This window comes from Lepidochelys kempii, chromosome 1, assembly GCF_965140265.1.
Source record: "Lepidochelys kempii isolate rLepKem1 chromosome 1, rLepKem1.hap2, whole genome shotgun sequence".
In the NCBI taxonomy this organism is placed as follows: Eukaryota; Metazoa; Chordata; order Testudines; family Cheloniidae; genus Lepidochelys; species Lepidochelys kempii.
Genome location: NC_133256.1, coordinates 323813513 through 323831798, shown reverse-complemented (window position 1 = coordinate 323831798; position 18286 = coordinate 323813513). Strand labels below are relative to the sequence as shown.

General features: G+C 44.4%; 1 protein-coding gene across 10 annotated transcripts in view; it reads left to right on the top strand.

Annotated features, from left to right (window-relative positions):
- The window catches only part of HBP1 (HMG-box transcription factor 1), a 34161-nt gene that overhangs the window by 8146 nt on the left and 7729 nt on the right, over nt 1–18286 (top strand). For all 10 annotated transcript variants that reach the window (XM_073328465.1, XM_073328468.1, XM_073328463.1 and 7 more), the window contains 8 exons: nt 95–287; nt 1585–1819; nt 3754–3886; nt 5329–5440; nt 5561–5673; nt 11624–11780; nt 12394–12538; nt 17106–17432. In XM_073328465.1, the coding sequence (XP_073184566.1) occupies nt 95–287; nt 1585–1819; nt 3754–3886; nt 5329–5440; nt 5561–5673; nt 11624–11780; nt 12394–12538; nt 17106–17432 (1415 nt within the window). The remainder of the gene's footprint in view (nt 1–94; nt 288–1584; nt 1820–3753; nt 3887–5328; nt 5441–5560; nt 5674–11623; nt 11781–12393; nt 12539–17105; nt 17433–18286) is intronic.

Here is an 18286-nt window from a genome sequence, read left to right as displayed (position 1 = left end):
GGCTTGGTGATAAGGCAACAATTTGTATATGGAGCTACATAACACACCTAATGTTTCATAATTTTTATGCGTGTAATCTTGTGTCTTTTCAAAGTCAGAAAATTTGAAGCATCCTAACATGGTGTGGGAAGTGAAGACGAATCAAATGCCTAATGCAGTACAGAAACTCCTGTTTGTAGTGGACAAGAGAACTTCAGGGATGAGTGAGTCATTGGAGTTACTGAAATGTAATGAGAACCTGCCATCTTCTCCTGGATATGCATCCTGTGATGAGCACATGGAGCTTGGTAAAGAATTTAATAGTTTTCTAAAAGCTACATAAAGGGCCTACTTCTGTAGCTGCTCCATGTGTGAAATTCCTATTGAAGTCCATGCAAGTTACACACATGGAGTAACAACAGAAGCAGACAGAATTTTCCTCTTTCTACGTTTACTTCTGTTTTTTATTAGTACAGGATATATGCATAGTATTATAGTTGATGTATCATGCCATATTACAGTTCTAAGGCACAATGGTTTCCCTGTTTAGCCCATTCCCAGCTCCTGCCACATTCACGTACAAGCAGATGTTGACAGAAACTTTCTTTCTTAACTCTGGGCTGTAAGTTTCTGCTCACAACTTCCAGTGAAGTTCTTTTTGTTAGAGAAGAAGTACACAGACAGAGCTTCACATCTCATCTCCCAGGTCCAAGTCTAAATGCAGATTCTGGCCTGGAGGAACATTTAGCTTCATTGCTATCATGCTCAAGAAAAGCAGTATATAAATAATTGAATAATGTGTAATCAGTAAAATATTCAGTAAATATTCATATATTCAGGTTATATGAAGTTACACAGTAGTTCAGTACATGAAGTACAATAATGTTATTAAATTACACAGGAGTAGAGTGTATATTGTCAACAGTAAGAACTTAAATAACAAATGGGGGAGTTTGCTTTCGCAAGAATGTTTAATATGTAAAATGTGTAGGCTGCTGGTCATATATATGAATAACTGCTACATTCATGGCTTCTGAAATATGTTTCTCCAGATTAGCTGTGAAACTTCTACAGAAATAGCCCTGGATGTTTAGCATTTTGTAGAGGCTTTCCTGTTAAAGCAGATAGATTGTAGTGCTTGATATTCATTGAACATTTTAAGTGGTGTAGTGTAAAGATGCACAGTAACTTAATTTACTGATTCATCAGGCTCAGACTGATTCTATTTCCCCCCCTAAATGTTGGTCTAATTAAACCTTAAAAATACTGCATCTGCTATCGGAACCACATTTTGTATGTATTTATTTGTGCTCATAACTTGATCTTTGAAAGGATCTGTTCAGTTTAATTTTTTTATTAAAATTATTGCCTAAAAGTAAAAAATAGGAGTTTAGAGAGGCATTCTATACTGTCATGTCTGCAGCTCTATATAAGTAATGTAGATGTGATTAAAGGGGTTTGAGAAGCACAGATAATTGCTATTTAGAAGTTTTTTAAGTTACTGTGTCCCTTCTCCTTTTGTTCACCACAGATTCTTTTATCCACTATTGTAAAGTAAAATTCAGCCATGGAAATAAGCATGATTTCTTGTGCACTTGTTTGTAGATGATCTTCCTGAACTACAGGCTGTTCAGACCGATTCTACCCCAACTGCGCTCTTTCAGCTTGGTACAGATGTTTCACATCAAGAATATTCAGGGCCTTCATGGAACCAGCATACCTCAAATAACAATTCAGAAAGTGCTTATTCTTGTGAGAATGGGGTGAACTGGTTGACAGAACTGGCAAACATAGCCACTAGTCCACAGAGTCCTCTCATGCAGTGTTCTTTTTATAATAGGTACAAGCATTCATTTTGGTTCTTTTAGTTCTGAAATATGCAATATTGTTTATGTTGTTACAGACATTTCCTTTATTCCTCAGAGGGCTCTGTGTCCCAACTGAAGCTCTGAACATTCCCTGTTTTAACCGTGTTTTTGATCTTCCCATTCCTGCATGATAGCCACATTCCTTTCCCAGAATACAGTATGGGACTCTTTTTAGAGCAGGGGTGGGCAAACTTTTTGGTCCGAGGGCCACATCTGGGTATGGAAATGGTATGGCAGGCCATGAATGCTCATGAAATTGGGGGTTGGGGTGGGGCCAGAAATGAGGACTTCAGGGTGTGGGAGGGGACTCCGGGCTGGGACCAAGGGGTTTGGAGGGCGGGAGGGGGATCAAGGCTGGGGCAGGGGGTTGGGGCAACGGAAGGGGTCAGGGGTGCAGGCTCCAGGCAGCGTTTACCTCAGGCAGCTCCTGGAAGCAGCAGCATGTCCCGCCTCCAGCTCCTACGCGGAGGTGCAGCCGGTGGCTCTGCCCGCTGTCCCATCCGCAGGTGCCGCCCCTGCAGCTCACATTGGCCATAGTTCCCAGCCAATGGGAGCTGTATGAGTCGCGCTTGGGGCGGGGGCAGCGTGCAGAGCCCCCTGTTTGCCCCTACATGTAGGAGCCAGAGGGGGGACATGCTGCTGCTTCCTGGAGCTGTGCGAACCCACGGCATGTGCAGAGCAGGGCAAACGCCTGACCGCGCTTCCTGGCTGGAGTGCCAGAGGAGGGCAAGCCCCGGACCTCACTCCCCAGCAGGAGCTCGAGGGGTGGATTAAAATGTCTGGAAGGCCGGATGTGGCCCCCGGGCCGTAGTTTCCCTACCCGTTTTAGAGCCTATTGCAGCAGCTTCATAATTGTCTATATGGAATGAAGTTGAACAGTGCTAGGCAGTCTCTCACCACAAAGAGATCACAATATACTCGTCCTGCTGTGCAGCTGTATGAGAGACTGTAGGTATATCTGCACTGCAATCGGGAGGTGTGATTGCAGCATGTGTAGACCTACCCAAACTAGCATTGATCTAGCTAGATCAAAGCATGCTTGAGTATTTCTACATGTGCTGCAATCATACCTCCCAGTTGCACTGTAGACATACCTTGTGTCAAAAGTAGTGGAAGCATAGCATGAGAGCCAACCAGACTTGTGGCAAACAGTGCTTAGATTGAAAGCTGCTCTGCGGGTTTAGTTGGAGTCTGGGGTGTTGGCTTGTTTCTTACGGCTCTCCGGTCTATGCAGCGCCAGTCCTCCCACATGTAAGTGTGGGAATGATGCCGCAGCAGCAGAACTATGGCAATATATTGTATTTTTAGGGTAACTTCTCATTTGGGTAAGGAATGATCTTGTCATTTTTTAAAAACTTTCTGCATTGTTATTGTCATGCATACCTGGTTGTATTAGAAATTGGCTGAGACGCTAAGGAAAGGTATGGACTAAAGTCATAATTCCGGAAGAAAAACTGCAAATAATTGTGTGATGAAAGTGTGAAGACTTTTATGGTGTATGGTAGATGGGGTGGCTTATGGCTTATATATGCAGTCACTAGGGCAGATTGCATAGTGGCTGCATATATAGAAGCTTAAGAACCCGAGTTAAATCACTAAACATGGGTATTAAATTGCTCCTACACAATGTGCTAAATGTCTGCCTATTTTGGATGGAATGGTTTAATGATACATTCAACTGTGTGTAAGGGAAAGTTGTGTGTATATGTCTGTCTGTGTGTAAAATGTTAACACAGGCAAGATGTTTATGCACAAAGTTTGGCTGTAGACAAAGAGTATTGTCTTTTGGATTGAAATTTCTATATGAAAAATAATTGTAAAAGAAAATCTATTTAGAGTAATAGCATAATCTTGTGACGCCAAAATACCAAGTTTTATTTTAATAAAAATTAATTTTTCATTGTAGATCATCTCCTGTTCATATAATAGCAACAAGCAAAAGTTTACATTCCTATGCACGTCCTCCACCAGGATCCTCAAAGAGTGATTCTAGCTTCTCTAAGCATCACTTAGATGAAACACCAGTCAGACATGAAAGGGTGAGTTGTCCTGAAATGCTTGTTAAATTATGTGAAGAATCAGGACAGGTAGACAAAAGTTTTCAGAAACAGAAGAAAGTACAAGAATAAAATGTATACATTCCTAACATCCTTCCTACTGTAAGCTAGATTCCCCATTATCATTATTTTTTTTATCACCAGCTTGTACCCGAGACAAAAATAAGTCTGTTACCCAAAGAGATTACAATCTAAAACATATACAGAGTAGGTGTAATAGGAAATGCAGAGGAGGAAATAATAAGTTCTTATTTAATTATTATATTTTGATTCTACATGTGTTTGTATTGTGAAAGAAGCGATGCCCCAAACCCTTAAAGATATGAACAAAGGACCAGCCTCAAGATCATGATCTTCATTGCCATTGGTGTTCCCTCTAATTTTTTATGTCCATTTGCGGATTGAATTTTGTTATGTGCACCAATATGGTCATATTGGTGCACATAACAAAATTCATGTGGTAGGGGTGGGGCTGACGGGTTCGGAGTGTGGGAAGGGGCTCGGGGCTGGGGCAGAGGGTTGGGGTGGGGGGTGAGAGCTCTGGTTGGTGGCACATGCTGTAGGGTGGGGATGAGGAGATTGGGGTGTAGGAGGGGACTCAGGGCTAGGGCAGAGGGTTGAGGTGCAAGGAGTACGGGCTCTGGGATGGGGGGTTTGGGGCGTAGGCTGCCGTGGGACGAGAGGACTTCCTCTCCCCCCTACTCCTAGCCCTCTATAGCCACAGCAGCTCGGGGTCGGGTGAGAGGCACCTCTCCCCAACTGCAGCAGCAGGGCAGGGCCGTGTCGGGGGCTAGGTGCCTCTCTCCAGTGGGGCTGTGCTAAGCTGAGGGAGAAGCTCCTCTACCCAGCAGCTCTGGCGGAACTGGGCTGGGCCAAGGAAGGGGCGCCTCTCCCCGCCTGCCTGCACAACCCTTGAGAGCTTGTTGCGTGGCTCTACAGGGAACATAGATTGCCATGTGTGTTTCTTAGCTCTAACTGCTGTCTGTTCGTCTTTGGGTCTGATCCTGTTCCCACTAAACTCTGTGGCAAAACTCTCATTGGCTTTTGTGGAAAGAGTATGAGGCCCTGGAGACTGACAACACATTTAGGCACATTGTGGGATGATGGGATGCATTGGGTATTGCAAAAGTGTTCCCTGTAGCTGACTGAGGAATGGAGTGGAAGGGTTGTGAAAAAAATGGTGTCTAGACCTTGGCCAGAAAGGTGATGGCTCTGTTCCTCAAATAGACAAGCATGAAATTGAGCACTGGTTCAGATTTGCTCCCCTTCCCTTGAGCCTTTGTATCCCTGTTTCCAAGGAATCCTCATTTTAGAATCCTCGGCTTGAAGTCAGTGTGTAAAAGTTAAGCACATGCATAAATATTTTCAGAATTAGATCTAAAGATATTTGTTAAATCATTTATATATTTTTGTTTTCTGAATAGGCAAGTAGTGAATCAGAGTCTGGTATTTTCTGCATGTCGTCGCTTTCAGATGACGATGATCTAGGATGGTGCCACTCTTGGCCCTCAACTGTTTGGCACTGTTTTTTAAAAGGTAACATAGCATTCATTGTAGGATCCTTTTTATTTTTATTTATTTTTTTATTTTTTTTAAATAACAGCTCCTTCTTTTGACAGAAACTTACTGACTTTTTTTTTTTTTTCCGAACATCAGGCACACGTTTATGTTTTCACAAAGGACACAACAAAGACTGGCAGACAGTTGAACATTTTGTTACAGCTGAAGGCTGTGAAAAAGAGGACAATCTCCTAATGGGAACTTACAAGGTAGTCCTTTAATGTATTGAATCCTTTGCAGTAACCGAAGTACAGTGCTTATATTGTGTGCAACATTATCCACGTCTTGTTGCATCAGGAGGGTTCTTTTTTTGAGTAGATGCAGCTGTGTATTCTGCTTAGGTGTCTGTGTGCCCAGCGCACTGGAGCTGGAGAATTTTGTTTAGCAGTACCCATAAGAGACAGGTGCTCATAAACCCTCCCCTGGCTTTATGAGTCAGCACTGCAGTGACTCCCCTCAGTTCCTTCTTATCAGCTGTGGCTGGAGTCAGAGCTCCGTGTGGTTCCCAACCTCACAACTTCTCTATTTCTTAGTGACTTTTTTTAGTTTGTATATAGTTAATTAGTATCCTTAGTATAGTGTGTGTTAGACTTCTTGTTAGTTAGCTTTAGTTGAAGTATTTCCCTGGAGATGCTCTCACCAGGGTTTAAACATTATATGTCATGTGGGGAAGCGATTCCCATCTCACACGGTGCTTGCTGTGCGTAGGCGAAGCCCATGTCAAGTAGCGTTCGCAAATTGTTCACGATGCGGATTCAGGTGGTGAGGGATCTTCGTCTAAAGCAGCACCTGCTTGAACAGGCCAGGTGGCTTGGTTCAGCTCTGAGGCCTACATTGGATCGGAGGTTGCCTTTGGGTTCTGAGAGTGCTGTCTGGAGCTGGAGCAGACAGAGTAGTTGTTCCCCTAAGGTGCGCCAAGGAAAAGATCACATAAGACCAATTGAGGCCATCTGCCTCCTCCTGGAGGAGCACAGACTAGCACAGTGTGAATGCCAATGTGCAGATTAGAGCAGGTCATGTCAACCACTCTCTGGTACTGTGCAGGGAGGTCAGAGACCCCGTACCACGGTTCTGTCCCCAGGGCATCCGTTGAGTCCAGTACCAATAAGGGCAGTGCTAGCACTGACTGTTTCCATGCTGGTGGCATATCAGGTGGCTCCTCTGCTTTTCTGTCCTTAGCTTGCCCTTGCTTCAGGCCTTTGCCAGGGCTTGCATTGTTTATAGCCCCATTGGGTCCATCAGCACCGCACCCCAGTGTTCCCCTTTCCCAGTCAGTGGAAGTGGGGCTGGTGCCAGGCTAGGCATCAGGGAACTCCTTCAGCTCCCCTGCTGTTGGTGCTGCACTCACCGTCCTCCGCTTTGGCACCATCGGTCACCGTGGTACTTCTGCCAACTCTGTGGCCAACCATCGCTTCCAGCTCAGGGAACAATGGAGGCATATTTGGTGCTGGCTGTAACATTTCCACCATCAGCATCAGTTCCCTCTTCATGCTGGGCTATAAATGAGTCAGACAAATAGCTCACCCCTTCTGAGCTGGCTGCACTTATCTCCAGAAGCCCGGGATTCCTTGGGGTCCAGGTCAGTTTCTTCCTTCTTTTCATTACCTTACCAGTATTGGGGATGGAGTGCTGTGGTTACCAGGATTGGTATGCATCCTGTGGTCAGGATGGGGCCCCTGGCCTGGCACCTACTGGCCACCAGTGGTCATACTAGTGGCCTGTTCACCTACTGGCCTCCTGTTCATACCAGTGGCGTCCCTAGAATCTGTGGGATGCTCCTTGGTTGCGGAGGTCCACCTCCTCATCTAACTGTAAGGCGAGATCGCTGTTGATCTTCCACAGGCCCAGGCACCAGTGAACCTTCCCCTTCCAGAGCCTCTAGAGTCGTCCCATTCAGGTCTGACTGTTCTGGATCAGGATCCAGCTCTGGCAGTTAGTCGTTTCATCTTCATTCCTGGTTAATTCCACGGTTCCAGGCTCTTCCTCTCCTTTGGTACCAGAGGATTTCAAGGCATACCAGGACCTTTGCGGCATTTGGCTGCTTCCCCGCATATTGAAGCAAGAGTCGCTGCAGGAGAATACCCATAAGTTGTTGAATGTTCTGCTGCTATCTGCTCCTTGGAGAGTTGCCCTTCCTGTTATGATGTACTCCTAGAGCCTGCTGGGGTTCTGTGGAGCAGTGGTTGTCATACTTACTTGATTGTGCTCCACTTTTTTGTGTCCGTAGTAGTTTACGCCCCTCTCACCCCCACAAGTACGTATATCAATATAGGTGGTGGCGGTGCTTCACTTGAACCAGTTTGGGCTTTGTTTTTCACTTGAGTTTTTTTTCTTTCTGTTGCATGAATGAGCCAGTGATCCATTGTAATAAGAGCAAAAGCAAAACCGCATGCTTACAATTAAATGTGTACACTGCGTTGTAGCAAATCAGTTAATGTGCAGATAGCAATAACTTCGTATAATGCTATGCAAGCTTAACAGAAATCCGTCAAAATGCACAGTGCCGTCTGAAACCCTGATATGTCTGGAGGAATAAGCTTCATTTGTTTTTCATTGCTGTGGGTAAAATGTGCGCAGTAAGATTCCTCCTCCCCCCCCCCAAGCTTCTCATGCCCCCCTAGAATACATTCTGTGTTCCCCAGGGTGGTGCACCACCCAGTTTGAGAACTTATGCTCTGGAGCATGCTGGCTTCAGTACCTTCTATGAAGCATATGGAGAAACGCTACTTCGTTCCAGTGCAGGGATTTCAGGTTTTGTTCTCGCATAGGGTCCCAAATTTCCTAGTTGTAACCATAGTGAATAGAGTCCAGGAATGCGGATTTAAGTCCACTCCCAAGGATGAGGACATTTAAATGGATGGACCTGATGGGTAGGAAGACTTAACCTCCTTTTCCTTGCAAATGCATATTGCTGTCCAAGTAGGACTTTTGAACTGGGTGTCTGTGTCTTAAGTTTGCAGACCAACTGCCTAAACCCTCAAGGGAAGAATTTTGGGTTTTTATTACCGAAGGCTTCCTGGTGGCTAAGACTTCATTGGAGTCTGTGCTTGACGTTGCGGATACTTCGACCAGTGTGATAGCCTCAGCAGTGACCATGAGAAGGACATCCTGGCTGCAGAATTTGGGCATTGCTCCCAATGTGCAACAGACCATAGAGGATTTGCCCTTTGACAGTCAATATTCTGCACTTATTCAAAGACTCTAGGACTACTCTACCATCCTTGGGGGTGTATATCCCGGCGGTGCAGAGGCACCACTATGATGGGTGGCAGCAGCAGCAAAAGTATCATCTGTAGTACACATTTGGGCAGCCTTTTGCTTCCCTAGAAAGGAGCATAGGTCCCAGAGAAGGAGGCATTCAGGTCTGGGGTTTGGCCAGTTGACATGCCTTACCCTGTCCCCCCCGTTCTGTCCCCCCAAGTGCCAACTTTCACTCTTTAGTCAGGAGCAGTGTTCCAGTTGTTGCTCCCTTCTCCCCGTCTCCTCCATTTGGGGACAAGCTAGCTTGCTTTCAAAATGCCTGGGGCTCGGTCATCATTGACAAGTGGGTCTTAAGCACCATCAAATCAGGCTATGCCATCCAGTGCCTTTCCATCCCCCCCCCATATCCCCTGGTCCCCCTTCAGGGACCCCTCTCATGAGATACTGCTCCTCAAGCAGATTCACTCTCTTCTGGCTTTGGGAACCATGGAGGAGCTTCCTCCAGAACCAGGGTTTTCTATTCCCAGTACTTTCTGGTACCCAAATCCAAGGGAGAGGTAAGACCCTGTCTCGATCTTTGGAGCTTCAAAAAATATGTCCGATACATAGTGTGACTGTTTGGAACTTAATCGATTATCCTCCCTGTGCTGTCTCAGAACGACTGGTTTGCTGCTCCGGACCTTCACGATTATGATTTTGCCAAGCCGCAGAAAATTCTTTTGATTCGTTTCAGCTAAGCACCATTTCCCGTTGGCCTCTCTTTTGCTCCTCAGGTTTTTACTAAATGCCTGGTCATGGCGACTGTGTCCCTCCGGAGGAAAGGAATCCACATCTTCCCATATCTGTATGACTGGTTAGTGAGGGGCAGAGAGGAAGATCTTTCTCATGTCAGCACTACACTGCACTCACTCTACCAACTGGGTCTCATCCTAAACACCTTGAGAGTATTTTTGCTTTATGACTGCATTCAGGCAATTCATCACCTTAGTCTGCATTTTCAGCCTTCCAGGAGAGTTTGGTTGTGTGTGAAGCTTTTGGGCCACGTATCCTCTTAGATGCAGGTGGCCCAGGTTGCAAAGTTGCATCTTCACCCCCTTCAGATGTGGCTCAGGACAGTTGACTATCTGACTCTTCACTTCTGGACTCCTTGCAGTGGTGGACACTTCTGGAGAACGTTTGTCGGGGCATTCCCTTTGTCTGGCCCTTACCAGCCAGGTCTGTTGTCACCAATGCCTCCCTGATAGGTTGGGGAGTACATCTGGGGTCCTGAAAGTTTAAGGTCTATGGTTGGAGCAGGAGTCCTCACCCTATATCGGCATGCTGGAGCTTCAGCCCATCTACAATGCATGTCACACTTTTCTGGACTGTATCGGGGCTCATGGGTCACATACTTACTGACAATACCACGATGTATTATGTGAACAGACAAGGAGGTGCAAACTCCAGGATGCTCTGCCAAGAGGAAGTCAGATTGTGGCAGCTCTGCATTGAGGAGAGTATTGCTCCGATAGCCAACCACTTGCCCAGTTTTCAGAATCATCTTGCAGACCATCTCAGCAGGAATTTTTACTTGAGTCATAAGTAGTGCCTGAAGACAAGTATCCTCCACGTCATCTTTGCAGTGTGGGGCATTCTGACAATCGAGCTGTTTGCTATGAGGGACAACAGGAAATGTCACCTGTTCTGCTCTTCAGGAGGCCTCAGTCCAGGCTCCTCTGTCCGACGCTTTCCATCTCAGCTGATAGTCGGCTCCTGTACACTTTTCCCCCAATCCCAGTCATCCCACAGGTCGTCGTCAAGATGAAAGAGGACTAGGCCAAGCTAATTCTCATTACCCCAGCATGTCCAAGGCAGTGTTGGTTCTCTGACTTGCTCATGATGTCAATTCAACCTCCCATACCCTTTCTTCTCCATCTCAACCTGTTCGCACCTTACGTCCCCTACTCAGCTCCCTGCATCTCATGGTGTGGCTGATTTCTGGCTTAGTGAGGAGGAAGTGCAGTGTTTGGTAGCTGTTCCAGATCATATGAAGGGTCAAATGGTCCCTTCACAGATTATCTCTAAATGGGTAACATCCTGTATCAAGACTGCATATGAAATATCTTCGGCTGTGTATCCTCGGTGACTGAGAGCTCATTCTGCGAGAGCGCAAGCAATATCGGTAGCGTTCCTTGGTGACATCTCAATATTGGACATTTGCAGGACTCCTCCATGGTCATCCATTTGCACATTTATGAACTGTGATGCCATTATCACATCTTCCAGAGTAGATGCAAGTTTTGGTAGGGCAGTCCTGCAATTCTTGTTTAAATAGACTCCGAGCCCCACCTCCTGGGATGGGTACTCTTTTGAATCACCCAAGTGGAATACACATCTGCATCTACTCAAAAAAGAAGAAAATGTTACTTAGTGTACCTGTGGTTCTCCCAGATGTGATGCAGATGTGTATTCCACAAGCCACCTTTTGTCCCCTCTGCAATGGAGTCTGGTCGTGGTGTTCAGTGTGAAGGAACTGAAGGTGGTCAAGGTAGTAGTACCATGTCATACAGCCAGGGGAGGAGCTATGAGCACGAGGTGTAAGTACCCCCCACCCCCAGCGGGTACTACTAGGCAAAATTCCCTGGCTCTGGTGCACTGTGCTTGCACACACATAAGTAGAATACATGTCTGCATCACATCTCGAAGTAGCACAGTTGCAGTAGGTAACCATTTCTTGTAAAGGGTGCATATTGAATCTGACCAGTGCTCATCACTATAGTGTCTGAGAACCTGAACGTAAAACAACTGAACAGAGTACCTCTAGATGTGTTCTGAGTGTTGCATGGTCTCTTATTAGCTTGTGGGGTTCTTTTAACCCTTTGAATGCTGTTATTTTTCAGTGTGCCAGAAAAAGATACGTTTGCAGTATCCACAGTATTAGATTTTTCTGAAAAATCTGAAGCATGTGTGTGTTTCTAGGACTATGGTTCTGATGGTTTGAAGTTGATATCTCACGAAGAAAGTATTTCATTTGGTGAGTCAGTATTGAAGTTGACATTTGATCCTGGTACAGTGGAAGATGGCTTACTCACCGTAGAGTGCAGATTGGATCACCCATTTTATGTTAAAAATAAAGGTAGGAAAATATTGTATGTGTACAGAAAAACTCTCAGGAGTTATGTAATAAACTCTTCTACGAAAGTATCTGTATATCTCATAACTATCTCCCACAGTAGTTGAAAGCAGCCATATTCCCCAGTCACATTATCTAAATCTGCTTGAAAGAAACATTGGAATTTAAACAATAAAGTTTGTAGAAATGTTGTATGCGTTGTCCTTTCTTGAAAGGTTTAGCAAATATGATAGCACAGAAAAGACAAAAAGAGAGAGAGAGCAAATAAAGGAGGCTACTGACGCTTCCTATATCTAAATGTGACACTTAAAGTTGGTAAAATGGTTACTTGGTTTGGTTTTCTGTTTCTTTTTTTGCTAGGATAAAAAGCTTGTAAATGAGGTAAAAATAACTATATTACATCAGTAATTACACAAGCAGAAGTTTCTGATTCTGCTCTTGGGAAGAAAGTAAATCAAAACTTTATCTGAACTAATATTTCAAATTCAGTTTTGGGAAACCCAGTTTTTCTTTTGTGCTCTCTGCCAGGTGGGATTGGCAGTGATTGATCTCTGCTAAGACATCAGAGCTAGAGCTCACTAGGCTGTTCGTCTAATTTTAATTCTTAATCCTGCAGGTTGGTCGTCTTTCTATCCAAGCTTGACTGTGGTTCAGCATGGCATTCCATGCTGTGAAATGCATATTGGAGATCTGTGTCTACCTCCAGGACACCCCGATGCCATTAACTTTGATGATTCAGGTGTTTTTGATACGTTTAAAAGGTAACTTCTGGATAAAATGGCTTCATTGCTTTTCTGTGACATTTTTATGCAGAAGAAAAGTTGCATTAACCTTGTGGGCATGCAAATCTACCAGTATGTGAATTATGTTCTCCCAGGAGGGAGAGGAATTATTTATGATGGTACAAGAGGGTATAAATAGGAGAGTAAGACTTCAGGCAAAATGTCAGAAAACCTTTCTGATGGTCAAATCTGTTAGTCTGTGGCATAGTCTCACAAAAAAAAGTGGTGACGGTCCCATTACTTAGGACATTTCAAACTGGACCAGATAAAGCACTAGAAAATATACTGTATGGAACAGTCCCACATTGGGTGGGGGAGTAGGATGGGCTGTATAACCTAATATTTGCCATTACAGGGTGCATTCGTTGGCTGTTGACATATGTGTCATATACAGTCCACTGTCTTTAGCCATCCGAGCAGTTCCCCAGTAACCAAAGAACCAACCACTATGACATGGCTTCATTGCTCCTGGAATATGGTTCCTCCATTTTAAATGTTGTCTAATCAGATTTTTGAGGATTTTGCAGTTTGTCATTCCTTTTTGATACAGTTCAGAGAGAAGGAAGAGAGAAAATAGTTTTGATCAAACTGATTTTTCCCATACTACTTTCTTCCTAAATTCCCTAGCTGATTTGGACCCCATCTTTATCCCCATTACCCCAGCAGCTTCCCTTCCAGCGGCAGATTATGGTCCAGTGATCACTTTGAACTTTCAGTTTCTATTGGAAATATTAAAGTTTTCTGTTCCATTTTTTTGGACTAAAACTGCTACTGAAAGGGCATCAGCATTCTTGGGGATGAAGGAAAAATAAAAAACTGCCTGTCCCCTGTCTGGACACTTATCAGGCCCTGTCTAGTTCTTTGGGCAGAAGGAGTAAAGCAGTGAAGAGATCATGAGGCAACAGCTGCTGGCAACAGTACAGAGAAAGTTTAAAAAAAAAAAACAAAACAAAACCCCACACTCCAGGCCCCAGCTGGAAATAGGGAAGGAGCAGGATCATTGGGAGACAGAGAGCTTCTTTTCACATTTCTCTGTCCCTCTTTGAGCTGGCAAGCTAGGCTGTCAGCAGCTTACCATACCCTCTTCCCCCTTTTGCAGTTCTTTACTCTTCCAAGCAGATTTTGGACAATGACTATGCTCCATCCCAGAGCACTAAAGGGAAAGAAGAAATCCCCTCTGTAGACAAGCAAGTCACAGGGTATCTGATGCTACTTTGATCTTCTGTTCAGAACAGCACTTCCAGCCTGTATCTCAGACAGGAAGTACAAGCAGGTGATGGAAATGTCCAATTCGGTTTTAAAAATAAAACGACTGGGGTTTATGGATTATGCACATTTTTAAGTCAGTTTTGTGGTACAAGTTGGTATTTTAGAGTGATAATTGAATGGTACCTTTTTTCCTTTTTTAAGAGCATAGGAACACTGTATTTTAGCCATTTATGTTTTCCCCAGCTATGACCAACTACAGGCGTTAGCACTTGAATATAGTGTAAGCAGTTAAGGGTGTCCTGAAACATGGTGGAATTATGCAGTGTTGTTGTAGCCATGTTGGTCCCAGGATATTAGAGAGAAAGGTGGTTGAGGTGATATCTTTTATTGGACCAACTTCTATTAGTGAGAGAGTCGCGCTTACATGGAGCTCTTCTTCAGGCCTGGGAAAGGCACTCGGAGCGTCACTGCTAAATACAAGGTGGAACAGATGGTTTCGCGTAAGTAGTTAACACCCTAAATGCCCCAATAGTAACTATGTGGGTGAAAGCAAACAGTCACTACACTCTCTTGAATTAACTCACATAGGAAAAGGATAAAAGACAAAAACAGCACATCCATAGGCAGCGAGTTCTATGGGCCCGTAGTGTCTGGACACCAGGAATATTCCTGGCCCACCTCCAGCAATGTTTGAAGCCGGGTGTCTCCCTCGGTCCCGCCTTCTGCCCCTGGGTGCTCCCCCCCGCTTGCTCCATGGGCAGGGTGGGTCTGTGTCTACGCGCGCTGCTCCTGCTCCAAGTGCCCCTGTGGTCAACGGGAAGCTGCGGGGGCAGAGCCTGATGGTAGCAGCGTGCGGAGGCCCCCAGCCCACCCTGTCTAGGAGCCCCAGCACCGCACCACCACCACCCCACTCCCTCCCAGAGCCTGCACCCCAACCCCTTTCCCACACCCCCCCACCTCCAAACTCCTTCCCAGAGCCTGCACCCCCACCCAAGCCCAGAGCCTACCCACTTCCCCCAAACTCCCTCCCAGAGCCTGCACCCCAGCCCTCCGCATCCCCTCCTGTCCCCAAACTCCCTCTTAGAGCCTGCACCCCTCACTCCCTCCTGCCCCAGCCCAGAGCCTGCACTCCAAACTCCCTCCCAAAGCCCAACCTCTCACCCCTTCTGCACGCAAACTCCCTCCCAGAACCTGCACCCTTCCTGCACCCCAATCTGTTGCCTCAGCCCAGGGCCTGCACCCTAGACCTCCTCTCCCCACCCAAACTCCCAGAGCCATAGGCAGGTGAGGGACTGAGTTTGGGGGTGCGGGTTCTGGGCACCACCAAAATTTCTACAAACCTGTCGTCCCTGACCATATCGCCTCTGGGTGAACACTTTTTTCACAGTGATCACTTTATATATGGCCTCTCATTCCTCATCCTCAAAAGAAACACGCACAACACTTTCAAAAGACAAGCCTGGGAGCTTAAATCCATAACTTCGCTAGACATTTAAAAATCATGGACTGAACCAGGACACTGGATTTATGGCTTATTACAACAACCTGTAACTCACTAACAACCTTCCCCAGCTGCTTCCCTCCCACTCTTCCTTTCCTCCCTGTGACTGAGGGGTGTTAACAGGCCACTCACCTTGAATGGTCCCTTGAAATGTGTTAACTACTTATGCTAAACAATCTTCTCCACCTTGTACTTAGCAGTGACACTCTGAGTAACTTTCCGAGACCTGAAGAAGAGCTCTGTGTAAGCTCCACTCACTCACAAAAGTTGGTCCAATAAAAGATATTACCTCACCCACCTCCTCTCTAATGGTGGAATTCTCACACTTCTGCCACTGGAGGGTGGAAGATTATCATCTCTGAATTAAAGCATGTACTGTATCAATTGAATTAAATCATGTATTGTATCTGTGTTAATTTTTCAATGAAAATTGCTATTTAAATACAAAAGTGTGCCTAAAGCGGTTGTTTGTGAAGACATTGTTTATCATGGTAGTCTCTGTGAGTAGTGTGGTTTTATATTTGCTGTTAATATAAAAAATAATAAACGCACTACAGGCTTTTTCTGGAAGGTTTATGGAGATGCTGTTTTTCATAATATTAAATATACTGAAGCATATTGTGTATAATAAAAATGTAAATGTGTAACATGTTTACATAGACTTTAGTCCTTCTTTAAGTGCAATTTTCAACACAACCTTAACTATGAAGTCACTACTGACTCTTCCATAATATATATTAAACAAATGTATGTATATATCTTAAATACTATACTAAAGCGTCACACAGCTACTGATGGGCTTAGTTAGGGCTCAAAGTGAAGGAAAAAAGTACTCTCCCAGATTTTGTCCACAAACCAAATTCTGACCGCTTCCAACTTGAGACACCAGAATCAGATGCCACTCACAGTAAATTGTGTAGAATAGATGTTCAAAATATGTTTATCTCTGCTGGGTTCCACTGGCCTCCTCAGCTTAGTTCTTTCTCATTGGGATTTGATTAAGGCATGTATATGATGTAGGAATCTAAGTTGTCATTTAAAAACAATTGTTTCTAGATGCCATAGTTGTAAATGAAACCTTGAAAAGGTGACCTGATGCAGTGATCTTTGCCTGAGTCTCCTGACAGCCTCTGGCAGAAGGAGCCACTAAAGTCAGGGTGGAAGATGCCGGTCCCCACATACACTGCCAGAGCAGACGTGGCCCTAATTACTGTCTGGTGAGCTTTGGTGGCCTGTTGGTTTCTGCAGGATTGGCTCTCACTGGTGGGGCTCAGATGCCCTCTGGACTCCACTTTTCCTCTCTGGCGTTCTGAATCACTTTATGGGTGAAGAAGTGGTTGTACTTTCCCAAGTGCTATTTAGTCAGGGTCCTCAAATGAATTATCACTACCAGCAACCATCACACACCAAGCCTTGAGTTCAAACACCTGCCTTGAGCTGTAACAGAGACAAAAGCAGAAGGTGGACTAAGGTCCAAAGCAGAAATGAAAGAATGTTATTCCAAAAGGAGGTGAAATGAGACCAGAACTACAACCGGCATACAAGGGGAGAGTCAGTAGTAAACAACAGCAGATCTTGGACAGTTGCATCCCACCACCACATTGTGGTGCGTCTACCAAAGTTGTTGACTAATCTCTGTACCAAGTCCAGACTAAGTACGTTATAGCTGGATGTATGTATGTATGTTTTGGGTGAAGCACAAGAACTCTAAAAATGAACAGTAGAACAATTAATTAGGGATTGTTCAGGAATCAACATAGATTTAAAAAGTAGGACATGTAAATTTCATTCTAATTGATTTACTTTCTAATCAAGTGATGTATCTTTTCATTCTAGTTATGATTTTACACCAATGGATTCTTCTGCGGTTTATGTATTAAGCAGCATGGCTCGTCAGCGTCGCGCTTCTTTATCTTGTGGAGGATCGGGCAGTCAAGACTTTGAGAGATCAGAATGCAGTAAAAACTGTGTGCCTGATGGATCATCACAGCTTTCCTCCAGTTCTTTGTGTAGTAAAGCTGGCAAAAGCCACAGCTCAGGGACTGCAAGTACTATGAGTGCCACTTCTCCTAACAAATGCAAAAGACCAATGAATGCCTTCATGCTTTTTGCCAAAAAGTACAGAGTCGAATATACTCAGATGTATCCAGGGAAAGATAACAGGTAACGGTACTCAACTTCTTAGTTTTGACCATATAATTGATCTAGCAAAGTTTGCAAGTCCCATTTTTAAACTTATAACAAATTAAGTTTTGCAAGTGAAATAAAATGTGTATGTATTGTTCTAAGAAACAACACTGCTCACAGAAGGCCAAACTTAAGCAGAGGCTTCAGACCTCAGTGAACTTGACAACCAGTGTCAGGGGAGAAACTGGTTTAATATCTACTTACTCTTATTGTAGCTTTATGTAGACCTTATCCTGCCCTCAGAAGCATTTGAGCAATGTTTGTGTGTGTGCAGTGCACACACATTCGTACGTTTTGGTAAGATTCATTCAGGGAAAGAAATACTGTGTTTCCTGTGTTACAGCAGGGAAAGGAAATTTTTATATCTTGCCTCCCAACCTCTGATTGTGTCTTGACATAAGATTGTAAGCTCTTTGGGGCAAGGAGTGTTTGTCTTTTTGCCTCTGTCTATACTTCACCTAGAACAATGGGGCCCTGATCCTTGATTAGGGTTTCTAAGTGGTGTTGTATTCCAAGCAATAATGTTTTAACTGTTCCTATGTCATTCTTTTGCTTGCACAACAAAGCTTGAAAAATCCAGTTACCTAGTTACCAGTGGTGAGTAATAGGTAGCTATCCCTGGCAAGAAGGGTTAAATGGGTCTATGTGTTGATGTGTGTGTAAATTTTATTTTTATATATGTATACATACAAACAGTTTATATATAATGTTTAGACAAAGATATCTATTATATATAAATGTTTGTACATATTAGATACAAATATGTTTTTATATCTATATACATACATAGGTATGTTTGTGTATATTATTTATAAAATGTTTGAGTGTTT